At 38.0% G+C, this 18,526-nt stretch overlaps 1 protein-coding gene across 1 annotated transcript; it reads right to left on the bottom strand.

Moving 5' to 3' along the window:
• Positions 1-996: 996 nt before the first annotated feature.
• SLC10A2 (solute carrier family 10 member 2) lies at positions 997-18,264 on the bottom strand. Its single transcript, XM_032226891.1, has 6 exons — positions 17,724-18,264; positions 13,907-14,025; positions 4,918-5,006; positions 3,878-4,053; positions 2,476-2,633; positions 997-1,341 (listed from the first exon to the last, which is right to left on the bottom strand). The coding sequence occupies exons 1-6, from the start codon at positions 18,161-18,163 to the stop codon at positions 1,169-1,171; spliced, it is 1,155 nt and encodes a 384-aa protein (XP_032082782.1). The 5' UTR covers positions 18,164-18,264; the 3' UTR covers positions 997-1,168.
• Between the last annotated feature and the right edge of the window lie 262 nt (positions 18,265-18,526).

The following is an 18,526-nucleotide window of genomic DNA, read 5'->3' as shown; positions in this document are numbered from 1 at the left end:
GGAAAACACGGTATCTTATATCTTATATCCAGCAAAAACATGTCACTATCAAGAGGCATTAAATACATTAGGCACCAAGAAAGCAGCAATGTTAAATACATGAACTAGGAAACTCGGATCGATATATGCACTGGGATTTATTTTCAAATATATATACATACTTTTCTGGGCTATATATCCTCTCAGTTGTCTACATACTGTATCAGTTTCGGTGGGTTCAGATAATTTACTTCCAAGTAAATGCTCATACAATTACAGCTTGGCTAACTTTTCAAGGATGTGTCTGTTAATATGTATAAGCAAGCTCCTAGTTTCTTATTTTGGCTGCTCTGATATATCTAAACAATACAATTTAAGAGGATAAATTCTTCTCAGTGTTGAATACTTAGCCAAGAGTGTTTATGAATAGAGCTCCCACATATGAACCGTGATGCAACATTTTTTTTAAAGGTCTAGAATTCACTGGCAATATGTACTTTGTTCTGCCTTTGTCATTGTCATTTCTTTTCAATTTGCCATGGAGAAAAGTATATCAAGAGTTTAGAATCCTGCATTTAAGCAATATTGTCCAGACAGGTGTTTGCAGTAGAATACAGAGAGAATAACATTACATTCAGGCACAGCATCTAGTGTTAGATCAGCATCTTTTCCATATGTCGGCTAGGAAGTGCCACTCAACCACATGTTCCTGGGTTTCCATTCTTGCAATAATGACTGCTGACTTTATTATTTCTTGCATTCCATTCTAGTAAGACATCATTAGAAGTGTCCACCTGCAAGCAATTAGCGGACGGCAAAATAATAACATGATGTTTTTCAATTTCTTCAGCTGAAAGATATATTTATAGTTGTTTGATAGTCTCCTCTGGTTTCTGAGCAACTTGTATCGTGATTAATATACTTCAGCACAAAACACACCACAAACTTAAAGATGATTTCTAATGGTTTATTGTCATATACATTTTTTTGCTACCTCAGAAAATTAAAATAACTTTCCTTCTATTTCCTCAAGAAGAGAGAAGCAAGAGGAAAGATCAAAGGATACAATTGTAAATGAATAATTTAAAGGGAAGGATATCTGTACAAAAATATACTCCAAATACTTGAAAATATTTCTCTTTAAGGAGTAGAAATTTTAAAAGCAACAGTTCAAGAAAATCCATACTTCTTATACTTTTCCATTTGCCATCACTGTCGGGTGGTTTTTTTCTTTTCCTTCTTCCATCTTAAATCCTCCATTTGTTGTTGCATAAGTTGACTTTGACTCAGATTCAGTTTGGTTTCCTTTCTCTATCAAAACACTCTTTCGATCAGCAAAATGCCTTTTGTAGACCTGGTAAACTAAGGACAATGGCCTGATATGTTAGGAACTGAAGTAACAACGTCCCATTTGACAATATTCAATAGTTACATAAAAACACACTTAACTTCTGAATATAGATCTGCGCTCTTGATTACTACTGTATTTTTCAGACTATAAGATGCAAGATTTTGAAGAGGCAAATTATTTTTTTTTCGCAATCTGCAGACCTCCCCAAAATGGTCTGGTTTTTTTTTTTTTGCAAAAAATGAGCCCATTTTTGTCAAAAAAGGGCATGCACAGCCTTTAGGAGGCTTGTAGAGTGTTCCTAGGGGCTGGGAGGGCAAACAATGAGCAAAAATGGCCTGTTTTTTGCAAAAATTGTCCCTTTTTTGTCAAAAAAGGACATGAATAGCCTTTAGGAGGCTTATAGAGTGCTTCTAGGGGCTGAAGGGGGGGGGGCAAAAATGAGCAAAAACAATCCCATTTTTTACTCATTTTTGGTCTCCCCAGGCCCCAGGAGCACTCCAGAAGCCTCCTAAAGGCTATGCATGGCCATTTTTGCAAAGGGGATGGGGTTTTAGGAGGCCAAAAAAGCTGTATTCAGTGTATAAGACACAGCCAGATTTTCACCCACTTTTTTGAGGGAAAAAGGTGCGTCTTATACTCTGAAAAATATGGTACATACTCTGAGCTCCACATTTTTGAACATTGTTTCTCAACCTTAACAACTTTAAAAGACATGGACTTCAACTCCCAGAACTCTCCAGCCAGTATGCTAGTTGAGCAGTTCTGAAAGTTGAAGTCCATGCATTTTAATTTTACTGAGGTTGACAAACATTGATTTACAACATAACATCGAGGTGGTTGCAGCCCATGGTTTCATTTGGTTTCTCGTAAATGGAAATTTTGTGACTGACCACACTCCTCAAGGGAACAATTAGGGCATTTTTTCAGATTGATTTCTACTTTTGTGGTTAATATTGACCAAGCCAGATAATTTATGTAGTTATATTCACCATTATCTTAATAGTTGTGTGTTTTTGTTTTCTTTTGGGAGATAATTGCAGAAAATAGAGTCATCTGTGCTGCATGAATAAATACTAAAGCCTCTGAAATGACTTCCTGAGTTTAGAAACAAAAGATCCAAATGGGTCATGGGCAAGGTAGCTTACCTCCCAGAATTATTCCTGCAAAAGCAAGCTGGAAAATGGAATAGATGAGCGGAAAAGTAAACATTAGTGCCAGTTGTTCCTGACTGAAGGAGAGCTGCACAATGGTTGTGCACAGCTGAGAGTTCTGCATTCCTGTTTCTAGAGCAACCGTACGGCATCTAAAAGAAGTAGTGAAAAAAGAAATAATCACCAGATTGCTTGAGAAAGAGCCTAAGTAGGAATTGGTCTGTTTGGGAATAATGACCAACTCCTGAGTAGTTTCACTTCTGCAATCAGTTCTGATAAGTCAGTTCTGTTTGGTTGAAGGCCAGACGCTTCCAGGGTCAAAACGTCTGGCAGAGAGCAGCCAAAGGCAGGAACAATTTCCATAACAGCTTGATTTCTGTTACAAAACAAAGCCTTGCTCATTCCCAAAGACATAAATCCTTATTATCAGATCTTTTATCAGGATCTGATAATATCTTGCTTACAAAATCTCTGAACTAGCTACTAGCCTTGAACTTCGTTGACGAAAAGTCTGGCCTGGAGCATAATTATTTTATTGTGCTTGAGCTTGAACTGATGATCTATTCTGCCCTATTGTCTGATTCCTGGGTAAGGATATAGAGAATGTATACATATGTAATGCATGTCTGCCTGTACTTGCATAAAGTCTACTTTGGATTTCAGGTCAACTCACTGCTGGTATGTAGCCCCTAATTGCTTTCCCCAAAAGAATACAAGTCTCAACAAGGAACTAGCACTGATGGTGTTACCTAGTTTGGGTAATGAAACATCTGCAAGAAAACAGCCAAGGCTTGGATCCTTCATTTCAAGCCTGAGCTACACATATTCTCCTTTATTGATACCAGGAAAGGATATGAGATGTTGTGATGGTGTTCCTTCCTTAGGCAGATCTAAGGCTATATCATGAAAATTTTATGCAGTTCTTGAACTACACAAGGATTAATGATAAATTGTACATACAGTGAAGTAGATTAGCTCCCACCTCTCTTTCTTACTAAGAACTATGAATTTATGATGCATCAAAAGTTTCAGTATAAGCTCATTTAAACTGCTTTTGGATCTGAGATGAGGTCGGAGAAGACTGAACAATTGAATGTTGTGAATCAAGTAGAGTTGTTATGATGTTTTTGTAAAGGAAGGATGGTTATTTTTTTTTCAAACCAGAAAGATTTCTAAAACATTATTTTATAGTTTGGGAATATCAGTTTTATAAAAAAGGGAAATAGAAAATGACTAGGGGCTGTAAACAGAATAAGTAAAGGCAGCCTATAACTCTATGGTTAATTAATTTCAAATTTTAAATATTCTTTTTTTTTAAAGGAAGACAACAAGATTTATGCTTGTGGTATAAATAGGATAGATAGGATAATTATATTAGTTGTGGAACAAATCTTACCTGTGCCAGGACTGGCCAGCTATGCGAGCCAAGAAAAAGCCTAGAGAATAACCAGCAGCTGGGAAGATAGTCCCAATAACCCAGAGCTCAGGAGTAATTATCCAGGAACTTTGGTATAATATTCCTCCAACCACGGCTATGATCACTATGAGAATGCCACCACATATGGAACCAATCTGAGGGAAAGAGAGACAATGCATATTTAACATATCACCATCACAAATTGTAGTCTTGAAATCTTTACCCTATGCCAAGGGTCGGCAATCTTAAACACTCAAAGAGCCACAAAGGTCCTAACCAGAAGCCCCCCATTCAATTCTGGAGCCAACCGGAAGTCTGTTTTCCCCCACCATAGAGTCTCTGCCTAACGTGGCATCCTTTTCCCTCTCCCTGTCCTAACCGAAAGCCCTATCAATTGTGGAGCCAACTAGCATCAGGGAGCCCCAGCAGAGGGATGAAAGAGCCACATGCGGCACTAGAGCCATGGGTTGCTGACCCCTGCTCTATACAGTGGAATCAGCATCAATACTATTATGGGTTAAACTCAAGCTGTCCAAGAATGGCAATATTATTAACAATAATTGTTCAGTTTATTAAAATTATGAATATATTTTCTGTAACATATATCAGAATGACTTGGATTGTCTCTAGATAAAAAAGGAAGTAAGTAAATTTTCAGTGCCTACTTTTGGGTTTGATATGATCTCTGATAGTCCTTAAGGGGAATGAGTGACAAACAAATCTTTCAAATAATTAAGTTGACATATTTTGTTTATTTCTACATAATTCCAATTTAGTTACGGAAACAAAAGTGATTGTTCCAGTATGTTTGTGTTTGAATGTATTTGTTTGTTAGATTTATAGGGCCACCATCTTGCTGCAGCTGCTCTAGGCAACCAACAACACATAAAAACATAGTCACAACAGACAAAACAAGAAAAAAAAACCCACCATATACATAATACATTCAGATCACAATCAGCCTCCAATTATATCTTGAGTGTTACTCTGAATAAGTATTCATAATTGTTCAGCCTTACCTTAAGAATAATTTTAGCTATCTTGGGCCATTTATGCTTAAAAAATATCCCAAAGGAAACAGGAATGACAAGTGCAACCAATGAAATGCCTGCAAAAAACAACAACAGGTTAAATTGGGGAGAAGGCACCTAGTTCAGGCATCGGCAAACTTAAACACTCAAAGAGCCATTTGGACCCATTTCCCACAGAAAAGAAAACACTGGGAGCCACAAAGGTCCTAACCGGAAGCCCCCTGTTAAATTCTGGATCTGATTGGAAGTTCAGTTCCCCCACCATGGAGTCTCCTCCTAGTGCGGCATAGTTTTTCCTCTACCTGTCATAACTGAAAGCCCTATCAATTGTGGAGACAACTGGAAAACCTTCCCCTGCCATAGAGTCTTCTCCTGGCGCACTGTGCTTCCCCCCCCACCAGAAGCTCCTCTTAAAATTGTGGCGCTGACCGGTGACGGAGCCTCAGCAGAGGGAGGAAAGAGCCACATGCAGTTCCAGAGCCACAGTTTGCTGACCCCTGACCTAGTTGAAATAAATGGATTCTCTTTAAAAAAGAAGAGGATGAAAAAAAATCTTTCAAAGCTCTTATCCACTAATCAAAATCAGCGTTATGTATGCCATGTTATACAAGTCAGTTTACTTAACTAAATAGAAATTAATTATATAAATTAGTAAGCTATTTCTAAGTGTTTCTGCAAATCAGGACTCATAGCAGTAAAATGCATGTCCAAATAATAAAAAAAGATAAGTTTTTCAGATTGCTGTATTTCAAGTTTGTAATGTCAATTATTCTTTCAAATATAAAGGGGGAAATATTGATGATGGTCCTGCACAAATTTCCAATCATTGGTATATTATTCAAAAACTAATGAATCTTGCTCATATTCAATAAGTAATTTAAAAATAAAATTATAAAATAAAGCTAATATGAAAAAATAACTCCTGTCTAAAAGAAAGCATTATATGGTACAAAATTACATTTTTGAGCATCATTTCTCCATCAAGTATAAGAACTCCTTGCTTGGGCAGGAGATTGGAGTAGAAGACTTCCAAGGTCCCTTCCAGCCCTAGGATCCTCCATCAATTTATTCTTTAACAGACATATATGTGTCCAATATGCATCACGTACTAATTGACATACTTTATTCATACTTTTAATTAATTATTTAATTAACTGTGGTTTGCATGAAGATGGCAAATGGACTTCTATTGACATTCCCAAACAAAAGCACTCTAATTATTTGTCTGTCTCTACTTATACTTTCCAACACTTAACAGTGTATTTACAAATAATTATTTGTAGGAATATCCTTTAGTACAGGGATGTCAAACTCAATTTCATTGAAGTCTGCATCAGGGTTGTATTTGACCTTGGGGACGAGGGTGGGCATGGCCAGATGTCACTTATGTTGGGGGCACCTGTGGTGGTCCGAGTGCTCTGCCAGTGAAAATGGGCTACCAAGCTCCATTTTTGGCTGCAGCGGCCTCCTGCAACCCTCTGCCAGAGGCACCATAGGCCAGTCCTTTGCTGTTTTCAGGGCGGCCCCATGGCCCAGATCTAAGCACCCCGTGGGCCGGATCTGGCTCTTGGGCCTTGAGTTTGACACTTCTGCTTCAGTACAAAACAGTAAATCTTCTAGTACCATGATGGTGAACCTATGGCATGTGTACCACAGGTGGCACGCAGAGCCATATCTGTCGGCACACAAGCTGTCAGCTCCAGTGCCAGTTTCCAAACTTCCGGTTGGCCAGTTGGGCCTGTTTTTCACCCTCCCCAGGCTCTGGAGGCTTTCCGGAGGAAATACCAAGCTCAGCTTGGAAGTGAGCAGTGCAGCGCGTGAGGGGGAGGGGCATGCCGTGGGGAGGGTTGTGCATCACATGCGTATGTGGGGGCACTCTTTGCATTATGGGTGGCAGCACACACATATGTTATCTGGCATGCACGCTCGCATTTTTGGCACCCAACAACAGAAATCATAGCCATCACTGTTCTAGTACAACAGGCAGCCAGACTATACTACTCTATATTTTTGGCAAATTATCTTTACAGTTTGACTTCTTGGATAATGTAATTTTATTGTGGGTCTAAGGCAATGTACTCCATGGTCTAATTAGGTGCTTTTGGCCAAGTTATTACATATCAGAATTCCTTAATAGCTGACATTGCAGAAAGAGAATTCCATCCTTCTAAGTAATGAAGCCTAAAATCCTCCAATTATAAGAGGTATCAAATACACAGATCTCAAGAAGATAGATGAAAGAAAGTTTCCAGTAGGCAAATTTTGCCATTCATTACCCCCCAAAATGAAATATAGACCTTGCAGTGCAAACATCATCTGTAAAGTAAAGCCACCTCCTCTAACAATTAGGTCAAAAACAAGGATATTGTTCACCAAGTAAGTTTCCAAAACCAACCATTGACTTCCAGAAAATACATTTTAAGTATGCCAGATATGGTGTACATTATCTGCAGTTTCATTTTTAAGGTAATAACACAGGTCTGTGACTAAAAAGCTCTTTGATTATTTTCATCTAATTTCCATGTATTTTGGTATGCTGAAAACAAATAAAATATTGAAAAAACTCCTAGACATCATGATTTGCCACAACATGCAAAAATGTCTTCAAATATATCAATTTTTTTAACTTTTGTCCTTTTCCAGGACAAGAGTGCCCAATTTTCACCTAAAAATAAAATAATTCTAATTTAAGTCAATATTTTCTTTTACCCACTCAAGTTTTAAACTCTCAACACAATTGTCTTTTTAAAATAAACTTTGGATTGACTGTTCCAGGCAATCAAAAGTTTTTGGATTTTTTCTCCTCCCCCAAAAATGCACATATTTATCCTACTTGTATGTGTTTATGAAAGTATATGTCTACCAGGAGCCATACTACAGAAAACTTCTAGAGCAGTGTTTCTCAACCTTGGCGACTTTAAGCCTTTGTGGACTTCAACTCCCAGCTGCTGGCTGGGGGATTCTGGGAGTTGAAGTCCACAGGGCTTAAAGTCGCCAAGGTTGAGAAACACTGTTTTAGAGCTTAGAACAATGGAAGACAAAGAAATAAATATGTTATTAATGACTGATTAAAATAAACCATCATAAAAAAGAGATGAGAATCTGTTTGCTTTGGTGTTTAAAGTACCAAGCTAAAAACTGGGAGGTGGTGAATTGTAATCTGACTTAGGTACAATGCCAGCTGAGTGACTTTAGTCTAGTCATTTTCTTTCAGCCTAGAAAGGAGACATTGGCAATCCACTTCTCCAGATCTTGCCAAGAAAACTGCGGGGACATGAATGTTTTCCTTCCTTGCTTAAAGCTTCTTTCATAACAGTATATCCCTGTATACAACAGGGCCTTATTCAGAATGATAATGAGGCTGCTTACCAGGAGGAGGTAGAAGGTTTGGTGAACGGGTGTAGTAAAAAATAGCCTGGTTTTAAATGTAGGTAAAACAAAAGAGATCATTATCAATTTCAGAAAAGCAAGCACAGCCATACACCTCTGTAAATTACAGATTCAATGGTGGAGGTGGTTAGTATTATCATGTTTCTTGGTGTGCAGCTAATAAGCAGGTTAACTTGGTCACTCAACAGTGAGACACTAGTGAAGTGGGCCACAGCGGCGCCTATATTTTCTGCATCATATGAAAAGAGCCCATCTTCCTTCCTCTGTCCTTCTCACTATTAATTATGGAATGCTATTGACTGAAAGTGCTATTAATATTGGAGGGGATATAGGTTATCTATAAACTGATATAGATTATTGCAATTTTATATAAATTTTGGTAAAAGCTGTGGCTGCAAATAATTGTATTTACTACTACAATTTGTTAACTTGAGACAAAAGCTTAACACCTTTTAGACGTCCATCAGTTTGGAAAAAACAGGATAGAAAAAACAATAACTAGTAATAAGTCAATTGAACTCAAGTATTATAGTGATGAATATCCCTGTTGGAAGACCTGAAGAGTCAGGTTGGGGATGTGTTGTGGCCAGCAGGAGCCGTTGGAGCTGCTGATGGACTCCGATAGCGAGGGACCCTATGAGTTGGCTATGGAAGACGTGGAGGACCCTGGGCAGGGTTCAGACTCCAAGCAGGGATCTGAGAGGCTGGTTGGCCACCAGGAGGCGCCTGAGGCATGGAGCAGTGGGGAAGATCAAAGGGAGTTTGTCCCTGATGCCAGGCAATGAACAGCAGAGAAATGGAGGCAGCAGTTACGGAGACAGACTCATAAGAGATAATCAAGCCCAGGTGGTTGTGGCTTGGCTCCTCCCAAGAGAGTATATAAGAAGAGACTTTGGGAGGAGACCTTTTGCAGGACCCAACCATTCATAACAAGCTGGAGAAGCTCTTGTGTGTATTGTATCTCTTGTCTGTGGGAGTCTGGGTTGCTGCCAACGTCTTGCCAGTGAGTCGTGTTGGGCTTTCAACCAACAGGATTGTAATTACTGTAAATAAAGCGTGGCTAACAGTAAGTCTATGTCAGTGTTAATCACCGGACGGAGGGGGGTCAGAACAGGGATGTACCAACTAGAGTGAGAAATTCAGTCTACATGGCTGCTAAGAGTCAATACCAACCTGAGAGCACATAATCAACCAACCAACCAATCAATCAACCAATCAACAACCAACCAACCAACCAACCAACCAACCAACCAACCAACCAACCAACCAACCATTTCATTCCTTGATCCTTCGGATTTCCTGCAGTTTGATTGGAAAAAAGAAAAGAGTTTGAGCTTCAAAGGTTCTGAGCTTAAAATGACTATTTTGAGTGTCCTCGGCGTGAAACAAAATACTCTAGAATTTGTCCTGGATTTGTATTCCATGCTTGTGATAAAACAATTTCTTTTATATCATGTTGTTCGGAAGGTGCTTATTTCTATTCCTCCAAGTTCTGGGGAATTAGAGTGTATTAGTCAATACAATAGCAGACATAAATTCCAGTTCTTCAGCCATTAGCTACAGCAAGCTGAAGAGAGGAAATGGATGGAATTGAGGATTGGCCGCTATAAGCACATGTTTAGAGCCTGAGAAGAACCATTTTGAACTGCTACTTTGGGGAGAGAGACACAAGTTGACTGCTGCTTGCTTAATGCCTAAATAGTACTGTTTTTATTCCTCATTATTGAAAGTTTATGGGTTGTGAAATAATGCTGTTATATTTGTTTTATTCTTCCTTAGGCAGGTTCTAAGCTAAAAAGAGAATACTGTGCACATCCATCACAAATAGATTTACTATTCTGTTGAGCTTTCAGGGGACCAAATGAGAAATTATTTTGCTTTTTGTTTATTGAGACAAACCTATCTTAATAAATAGAAAAAAATTGAACAGTGAAAGTGCATTAGAAGTAATGTTTTATGGTAGTAGCCATGCAAGTGTATTTTTCTTATGTCATTCATCAAGTACGTTGAAATGAATCTATTGTTTCTTCCTTGCTGGGTTTCTCTGCTGAGCTCTATGGCTTTTTGCAGGACTGCTTTATTTTTTATTTATTAAATTTATTTGCTTGAAAAATGTTGAAAAGCGTGTGCTTAAAAGTTATTTGCCATGGAGATCAGGCATGAAATCCTCTTACCTTACATTACTGGTTCGGAATCGGGAGCACGTGCATCCGTGGTGCTTCTGTGCATGCGCAGAACCTTCTGCGCATGTGCAGAGCATCCATGATGTTGTCTGGGTGGATGGGCAGAGCCTTGCGCTGCCCCCCCTACCGGTTTGCCCAAACTGGGGCGAATCGGCAGAATACGACCTCTGATGGAGATCAGAGGTGGGTTCCTACCGGTTCGGACTGGTTCAGCTGAGTAGGTAGTAACTCAGCCGGACATGTGCCTGAACCGGTTCTATCAGCAGCACCTACGATGCTGCCATCTTGTTTTTTGCTTTTACGCATGCATGCATACTGCATATCAAGCACATGTGTGTGTGAATCATACATGCGCCCAAAGCAAACCGGCAGTAAAAGAAACCCACTCCTGATGGAGATGTTTTAAATATTATCCTTTAAAAATGGAGATTGAATGTAGGTAGCACTTAATGTGGACTACTTATATGGATGTAGTTCAAAATGAAGTAATAATGGACTTGTTTCAAGTTCCCATTGCTCACTTGGGGGAATTATTCAAAAATACTTGGGATTTTGTACCATCAAAACATAATACACTTGCATCTTCTAATGATTTGTTTTATTCTAAGCTCATGTCTTTAAAAGATATTCTTTTAAAAGGCTTCTAATTTTCTCATTGTTTCTTCTTTAACTCATTTCCATAGCTTTATCTCAATAGTTTTCTTAGTTTCTAGCTTTTTAGTTCATTAACTATTTTCATCCTCCTTTGTTCTACCTTTCTCTTGGCCAGTCTTAACATTCCTCTCCCACAAAGCCATTCTATATACATTCTTATCTGTCAAATTTTCTTTGAACTTCTTTGTTTTCAGCCTTTTCAATCTATTTCCCCTTTTCTTGGCTTTTATTGGGATTGCACATTGACTCCAAAAATTAGTTTGTGCCCACATTAGTGATTTAGAAACAGCACTTAATTAAATTTAAACAGTATCAGAGGCTGTTTGATTTGGGTTGTGGCTTGAATCCAAAGTGAGATTTGAGAAATGAAGTTTCATGTCTCCTGTGGATAAACATAGAAAATTCACAAATGCTGTAGTTTTTATGTTTAGCAGGAGGCATAAATCCTGGCCAATTTCCAGAAAATAGGAATATGAGTTTTAAAATTAAGTTGTGATTTAACCTTATAATTGAGCTTATTTCGCCATTTGGTTAGAATTAGGTGACAAAAAGATAAAACTCAAACCATCTCCAAAGCTGGAGTGAATGAAGACTATGCCAGTCAGTCAGAAATGTTATACTATATGCAGAATTCAATATTGCTTATTTGAGTTTTCAAGAATCTCTGTTAACTGGTTCGCGCCGACGATCAGGTGGGTCCGCTCGCCCACCCTTGTGCATTACTTACCTAGATCCTCTCAGCTGATTGGTGCAGCAGAGTGGATTGCAATGCCTCAGCTGTGTTACTTCCCAGGAAGTAATGTGGAAGGTAAGTTTTGGTAAAACTGTGCACAGCAAAACACACGATCACTGAATTGGTTGTTCAACTGGCAGGAACCCGCCACTGTATGTATATATGTATGTATGCATGTCAGAGGTGAGTTTCAAATCCCGCTGCTACTGTTTTGCTCGTGCTCATGTGATACTTCTGTGCATGTGCAGAAGCATCCTGGCAGGTGGGCAGAGCCTTCCGCTGCCACTATTACCGGTCCGGCCAGTCCAGTTTGAACTGGGAGCAACCCACCTCTGATGTATGTATGTATCATCATTCATCATTTTAGCCATTGTCTATCCGCTGTAGGAGGAAGGCCTCTTCTTCATGTTTCCAACCTATACAGTCGTGAGCTTTGTCTGTCCGCGATATTTGCTGATGTCATCAATCTATCTTATTTTAGGTCTCTTTTGTGGACACTTTTTATCAAGTGGGATCCATTCTACAACTGCTTTGGTCCACCTTCCATCAGTTCATCTTGCTATGTGACCAGCCCATTTCCATTTCATTTTTTATATGTGAAGATATTACTAAACAAAAAGCTTTTTAGATGGTCTGAGGATCTTGACGTTTCAGTCATTACTACATAATTCTTTGGTTACCAATTGGACCATAATCTCATAACAGGCATTTTTTACGATCTACTCATACAATGCAATACAGTTATGTCCATTACAACAGTGGAAATGTATGCATTAAATTATCATCATTGTTCACTTTTTGGTTTTTATATTATTTTTAATTGATTGGGTTTGCATGGTCTTAGAGAAGGTACTCAGAAGACAGGTGTTTCCATGTTTCTCTAGTTAACACAAAATAATACAGCAATTTAAACTGCAGAATTTGCTGTCTGAGCTTCTCTTGGTACAGTCAAATCTTAATATTCTTTTAAAGGGAGAACACCATAAGCCTTATATTTCGTTTGAAAGCAAGATACATTTTGCAGAGATGTTTGTCCCATCACTTTTAGAGAGTATAGGTCAGTGTTGGCAAACCTTTTGGGCACCGAGTGCCAACACGGGAGCATGTGTGCATGCATGGGGGAGCACAAAAAAACAGAAGAACAGTTCCCCGGCATGCACACGGGGGAGCGCTGGAAACTGGGAGAGAAGCTCCCTGGCGTGTATGTGCCCACTGGAAAGCTGAGCTTCCAGTCTTTGGTGTTCGCTTCCAATTTTTCCAGAAATTGGAAGTTCAACTTCCCAGCATGCACATGCGTGCCAGGGAGCTGCTCTTCTGATTTCTGGCCCTTCTGCCTGCACAAAGACTAGCTGGTCTGGATGAGTAACGAGTGATGGCTGGTGTACCTAGAAAGATGGCTCTGTGTACCACTCCTGGCATGTGTACCATAGGTTCACCATCATGGGTATAGGTCCATGTTCTTCACAACCCCATGGATCATGGCATGCCAAGCCTCCTTGCCTTCCCTTGTCTCCCAGAATTTGCCCAAACTCATGCTCATTGCATTGATGACACTGTCTAACCATCTCATTCTCTGCTGTCCCCTTCTCCTTCTGTCTTCAGCCTTTCGCAACATCCATATTTTTTAATATGCTTTAATTTTATGATGTTAATCCTTGTCAACAATTGTAAGTATAATTACAATATCATAGATTTTCACTGACAAGGAGGCATGAGCAATATTGGTCGTTTCAATTCCCAACCGGGCTTATATGTCACTGTTGAAAATGCATCATATGTCTCTCTGGCAACCAAGTGTTTACTGTGGGGAGTTAGTTTCAGCTTTATGCCATTCCTGATTCTGTCAGTTGCGTTAAAAGATGCCAAGCATCTGTTTTGAGAGAAGTCCTGAAGCTTCAGACTAATTAACCCTAAGTATAAAACCATGGAGGTTATGAGTGATTTCCCACTGCAGACTTTAGCTGTAAAAAATGGATCTTGAATGATTGTGGGAGAAAAAGAGCCACATTTAGCTTACCAATGCTGTCATAGGGGATGTAAATTGCGTCAAAATCTGTCCAGATCTTGGTGTAGACAAAGATACAAAGCGGCATCATTCCCATGGCCAGCAGGGTTGAACACGTTGTCATACTGATGCTGAAAAAGAACCAGTTACTGTTACTGTTGTTATCATGTTAGCTTCTAATATTTTATGGATGCTAAATTGTGGTTTCTCACAAACAGGTAGTACTTGACTTACTACTAGTCACTTAGCAATGGTTCAAAGTTATGACCTACTTGAAAAAGGAGAATAATGATCTGGCTCCGAAGTCCCGACAGTTAGCTGCGCCCTCCCCGCCAAGTCAGATGACCACACTTTGGAAGCTTGGCAACACGCTACAGCCATTTGAAGCATCTCATAGTCACTGATCATGTTTTATGACAGTTTGCTGAAAAGTGGCACTTAATGAACAATAGGTTGGCTTAACAGTCATGGAAATTGCTTAACAACTGTGGCAACTGTGATGTTCATAGGGATGCAAATGTGGCATTTATTAATGACTGCTGAAAACAAATGTACAATTTAATAGTTTTACAATCTTTATAACTTACAATCATAGTGGGCAGGCTCCATTACAACCATAACTCGAGGACTACCTGTAAAGGTATAATGCCTATAAATAGCTTTACTGTTACTTTATAAAGTAATAGGCATATCATAAGGAAATCCTCAAGTAATTTTTTTTCTGTGATGCTCAGTTGGCCCCTGCTGGATTTTAGAAAGCATTTGAAACCTTGCCTGTTGCACTAGGTATGGGAACCAGGAGGAGGGAGGATATCAGGAGATTTTATGTGGGTCAGCTATTATTATTTATTGCTGACTGTTGTATTAGATTATGGTTGTTTGCTGTTGAAGTCACACAAAATCACATTGTTTAAACTGGTGGCTATGTAAACCCTTTGAATAAATCAATAAGAAATCGTTATCATGCATTCACTCTGCCTTTTTAAGAGAATTTTAGGAAGAGGCATCCTGATGTCATCTAATATGTAATGTTTCAGTATTTTTCCAGTTTTGCTTCTGTTTTCAAGGAGAGAGGGGGGGGAGGGAATGCACAAAGACAATGTCAAAATATTTTAAGTAGTAGGGTTAGGAATTGATAGACTGAAAAGATTTTTAAATATAGGAACTTAAATATAGAAACAGAGACTCCAAGGATAATGAAAATGGAAACAAATTAAAAATTGAGAAATCATGAGCTGAAGAGTAGAGTAGAATAGAATAGAATAGAATTCTTTATTGGCCAAGTGTGATTGGACACACAAGGAATTTGTCTTCGGTGCATAAGCTCTCAGTGTACAGAAAAGATATAAGTGATAAATCAATATCATAGTCATAAATACATTCATCATGAATCATAAGATACAACAATGATAGTCATGGGATACTAAATAAGCAATCAACATAAAGCATACTAGGAACTAATAAACATATAAATCATAAAGATACAAACAACAAAGTTATAGTGATAAATAGAAAAGGAAATAGGTAATAGGAAGGATGAGAATAATATTAATAATACAGTCTTAGTAAATACTTTGACAGTGTTGTGGGAATTAGTTGTTTAGCAGAGTGATGGGGAAAAAAATCTCCTTGTGTCTAGTTGTTCTGGTGTGCAATGCCCTATAATGTCATTTTGAGGGTAGAGGTTGAAACAATTTATGTCCAGGATGTGAGGGGTCTAAAGCTTAAATATTACTTATTTATTGGAAAAATAATAGAAATTATGTCTGAATTTATATACCTAAGATAGTATTGACAAGTTGAATTTGAATAAGTCTTGCTGAGCCCTACTTAGTTTCATAGTAATACAAGAAAGCTCATTTTGCTCATTGAAATATAATATCACAATAACTATTTATAATATTAATGGAGAAGAGGGACTAAAAATAAACAGCTTCTGTTATTCTTTGATTTGGGATCACAAAATTTAGACAGAAAATCTGTATCTGGTCTGATTCAGTTAAACAGTTTAGCCAGGCATTTGTTATTATGGGAAATATTACTTATTTAATGTATATAACCTTTGGCTCAGTCTTAAACTTACTTGGAAATAAATCCCAGTAAGTACAATAGGCTTTATAGCTAAATAAACATAGACAGGATTTCATTGAAGGCAGTAACTCTGTTTGTATGGGTATCAGTTTACCTTAGCTAATTAGTACAGGAAAACTGTACTAAGAGCATCTAGACAAAATCCCAATTGCTTCTAACAAAAACAAAGTGGGACATGATTATAAGTATTTATAGCATTTATGGATGATAACCTTTTTAAAATCCAAAAGTGTTTAAATTTGAAAATAATACCTATTAGCACTAGCACGGATGACATAGTTTGGGTAATGAAATGTGTGCAAGAAAACAACCAAGTTCAGAGGTTCCCTCTCACAATATTTATTCTCAGTTTATTTTGGAACATAATATTGTTGTCAATGGCAACATGTGTAGTGCAAAATTTCTATCATTTAATGCAGAGAATACAGCCCTATTCACCAGTCTGTTCTTGCAGGCATTTTCCATACGCCAATCCATAGGCACCTCCATATAGAACCTTAAACACATGCAATCTGATAAATATTGCAGGTCACCTGTGAATAGTTGAATGGAATGAATATATATTTCTGAACTGGCTCTTCTGAGCCCAGTTTTCAAAAGCAATTTAATTGTTTGGCACTGGTGACAACTTCCAAATCAGATGTTACGTTCTGCCAAGTTTTACTTGTGATAGTACAGATTTTGGGTTGGTTTAAGATTCTGAATATATCTACCCATGTGCTGGATCAGATCACACACATATATTGGTAGCTGTAAGGAGGATCTGACTTTGGACTGCATTCCTTTTATCTGTGTAATAAGACTAATTCTGTTGCCTTTCACGTTCTAGCTAGCTCTCTTAATGACTAAAAGAAAAATAAAGCATGAAAAAAGCCACAACCCTAGAATGAGTCATGGTCCAAGTTCAGGAAAGTACCTGCCAACTTTTCAAAACCTTTGATCAAAATATGTAAAAAAATAGAACTGAAATATATAAATGTGCTTTTAATCTTTTCCCTCTCTTGATCTTCTTTCTCCTCTTTTTTCTAGTGGTGCTTTTGTTTTGTTTTGTTTTGTTTTATTCTCCCCAAATTTAATGGTGCCTAACACTTTCAAAAATCCCCAAAATGGTTCCTCCTTCTCTGAATTTTGGAATTCTTTTACCCTTCACTTTCCATTCACCTCTTTTTTTGCCATCTTTGCTCTTATGCTGATCATTGATCAGCAAACCTGACTTGAAAAGTTCTCTTTTATTCTTCCAACTTTGTAATACTCACACTTTCACTTGAATCTAATTCATTGCTCTGTATTTTATACTGAGGACAGAGAAATTCATTTTCTCCAGTTGGAATTCACTGTATTTCTGCTATTCCCAATGAAAGTACTTGAACACTTTGATTTGGTGTCCTCTCTCTTTCTCTCTCTGTCAATATACCTATTTATTTTGAAGAGATTGATGGTAGCAGATTGAATATTGCAGGTCAAGATACACTTCTGCCGAGATATAAAGTGGGCATATCTGCAAATAACAGTTGTGTTCAAGACATTCTGTTGGGAGCATTTTCTAATAAGGTGGAAGATGCAGAGCAATATTTTTCAGTACAATGTTTTATCAAGAGATACACTCCATTATGTTTGTTAAATTATAACTTCTATTGATTTCAGTGGGTTCTCTCACAAATAAACATGCACAAAATAGCAGTTTTAAAGTTCATTAAAAAAACAAATTTAAACTCTAAGAAAAGCAAATTACTCTTACCTTAGGTCCATGTCACCATCCACCCAGTAAGCTAAAATGTTAGAAGCTGTTCCACCAGGACAACATCCCATGATGATCACTGCAACAGCTTGAATTGGAAGCACATCAAAAGCAAATGCCAGTGTAAAACCTATGAGAGGCATGATTCCAAACTGGCAAAGGACACCTACAATGATACCCCAAGGCCTTTTTATGTGTCCTAAAAATTTATTCAGTTCCACATTGCAGCCCATGGAGAACATCACCAGTGCCAGCATAACAGTTAGGACAGTACTTAAGGTTACACTCAAAATTTTGTTGTAATCATCTGTCGGCTTTAAGCAGGATGTCCCTTTGCAGATGGTGGCATTTTCAGAACAGTGTGAAAAATTCCAAATTGATTGTGTTGTTGGAAATGCAGAGGTTAAAATACCAGATTCCCTTAAATGGTGGTCCTGCATTTTGAAGGAGAAGAAGTGCTTGTCCAGGCTCTCATGCGCTATATTGAAACTAGTCTTCTTCAGTATCTCATTATAAACGACTAGGGGCAATAAAAAAGATGATAATGTTGGAATTTGGCAGTTGCTAAGGTTTAGAGCTGAGTTGCTGAGTCATAATATTTCCCTTGGACAAATGCATTTATTCACTGTGAATCAATCATTTATTTTCAGAATAAGTGAGGTTTCACACCAATTAATTAAATTAATATTTAAACATAATGGGTAACAAGCAAAAAATAACTAATATATTACAGAAGGATCAAAGAGTAATGATGAGCATCTCTCTTTAATAATTTATCTCTTTGCCACTTCTTTATTTTCAGT

The sequence above is a fragment of the Thamnophis elegans genome, chromosome 11 (genome assembly GCF_009769535.1).
Source record: "Thamnophis elegans isolate rThaEle1 chromosome 11, rThaEle1.pri, whole genome shotgun sequence".
In the NCBI taxonomy this organism is placed as follows: domain Eukaryota; kingdom Metazoa; phylum Chordata; class Lepidosauria; order Squamata; family Colubridae; genus Thamnophis; species Thamnophis elegans.
The sequence above is the reverse complement of the archived record's forward strand: the minus strand, read 5'-3'. Positions and strand labels throughout refer to the sequence as shown.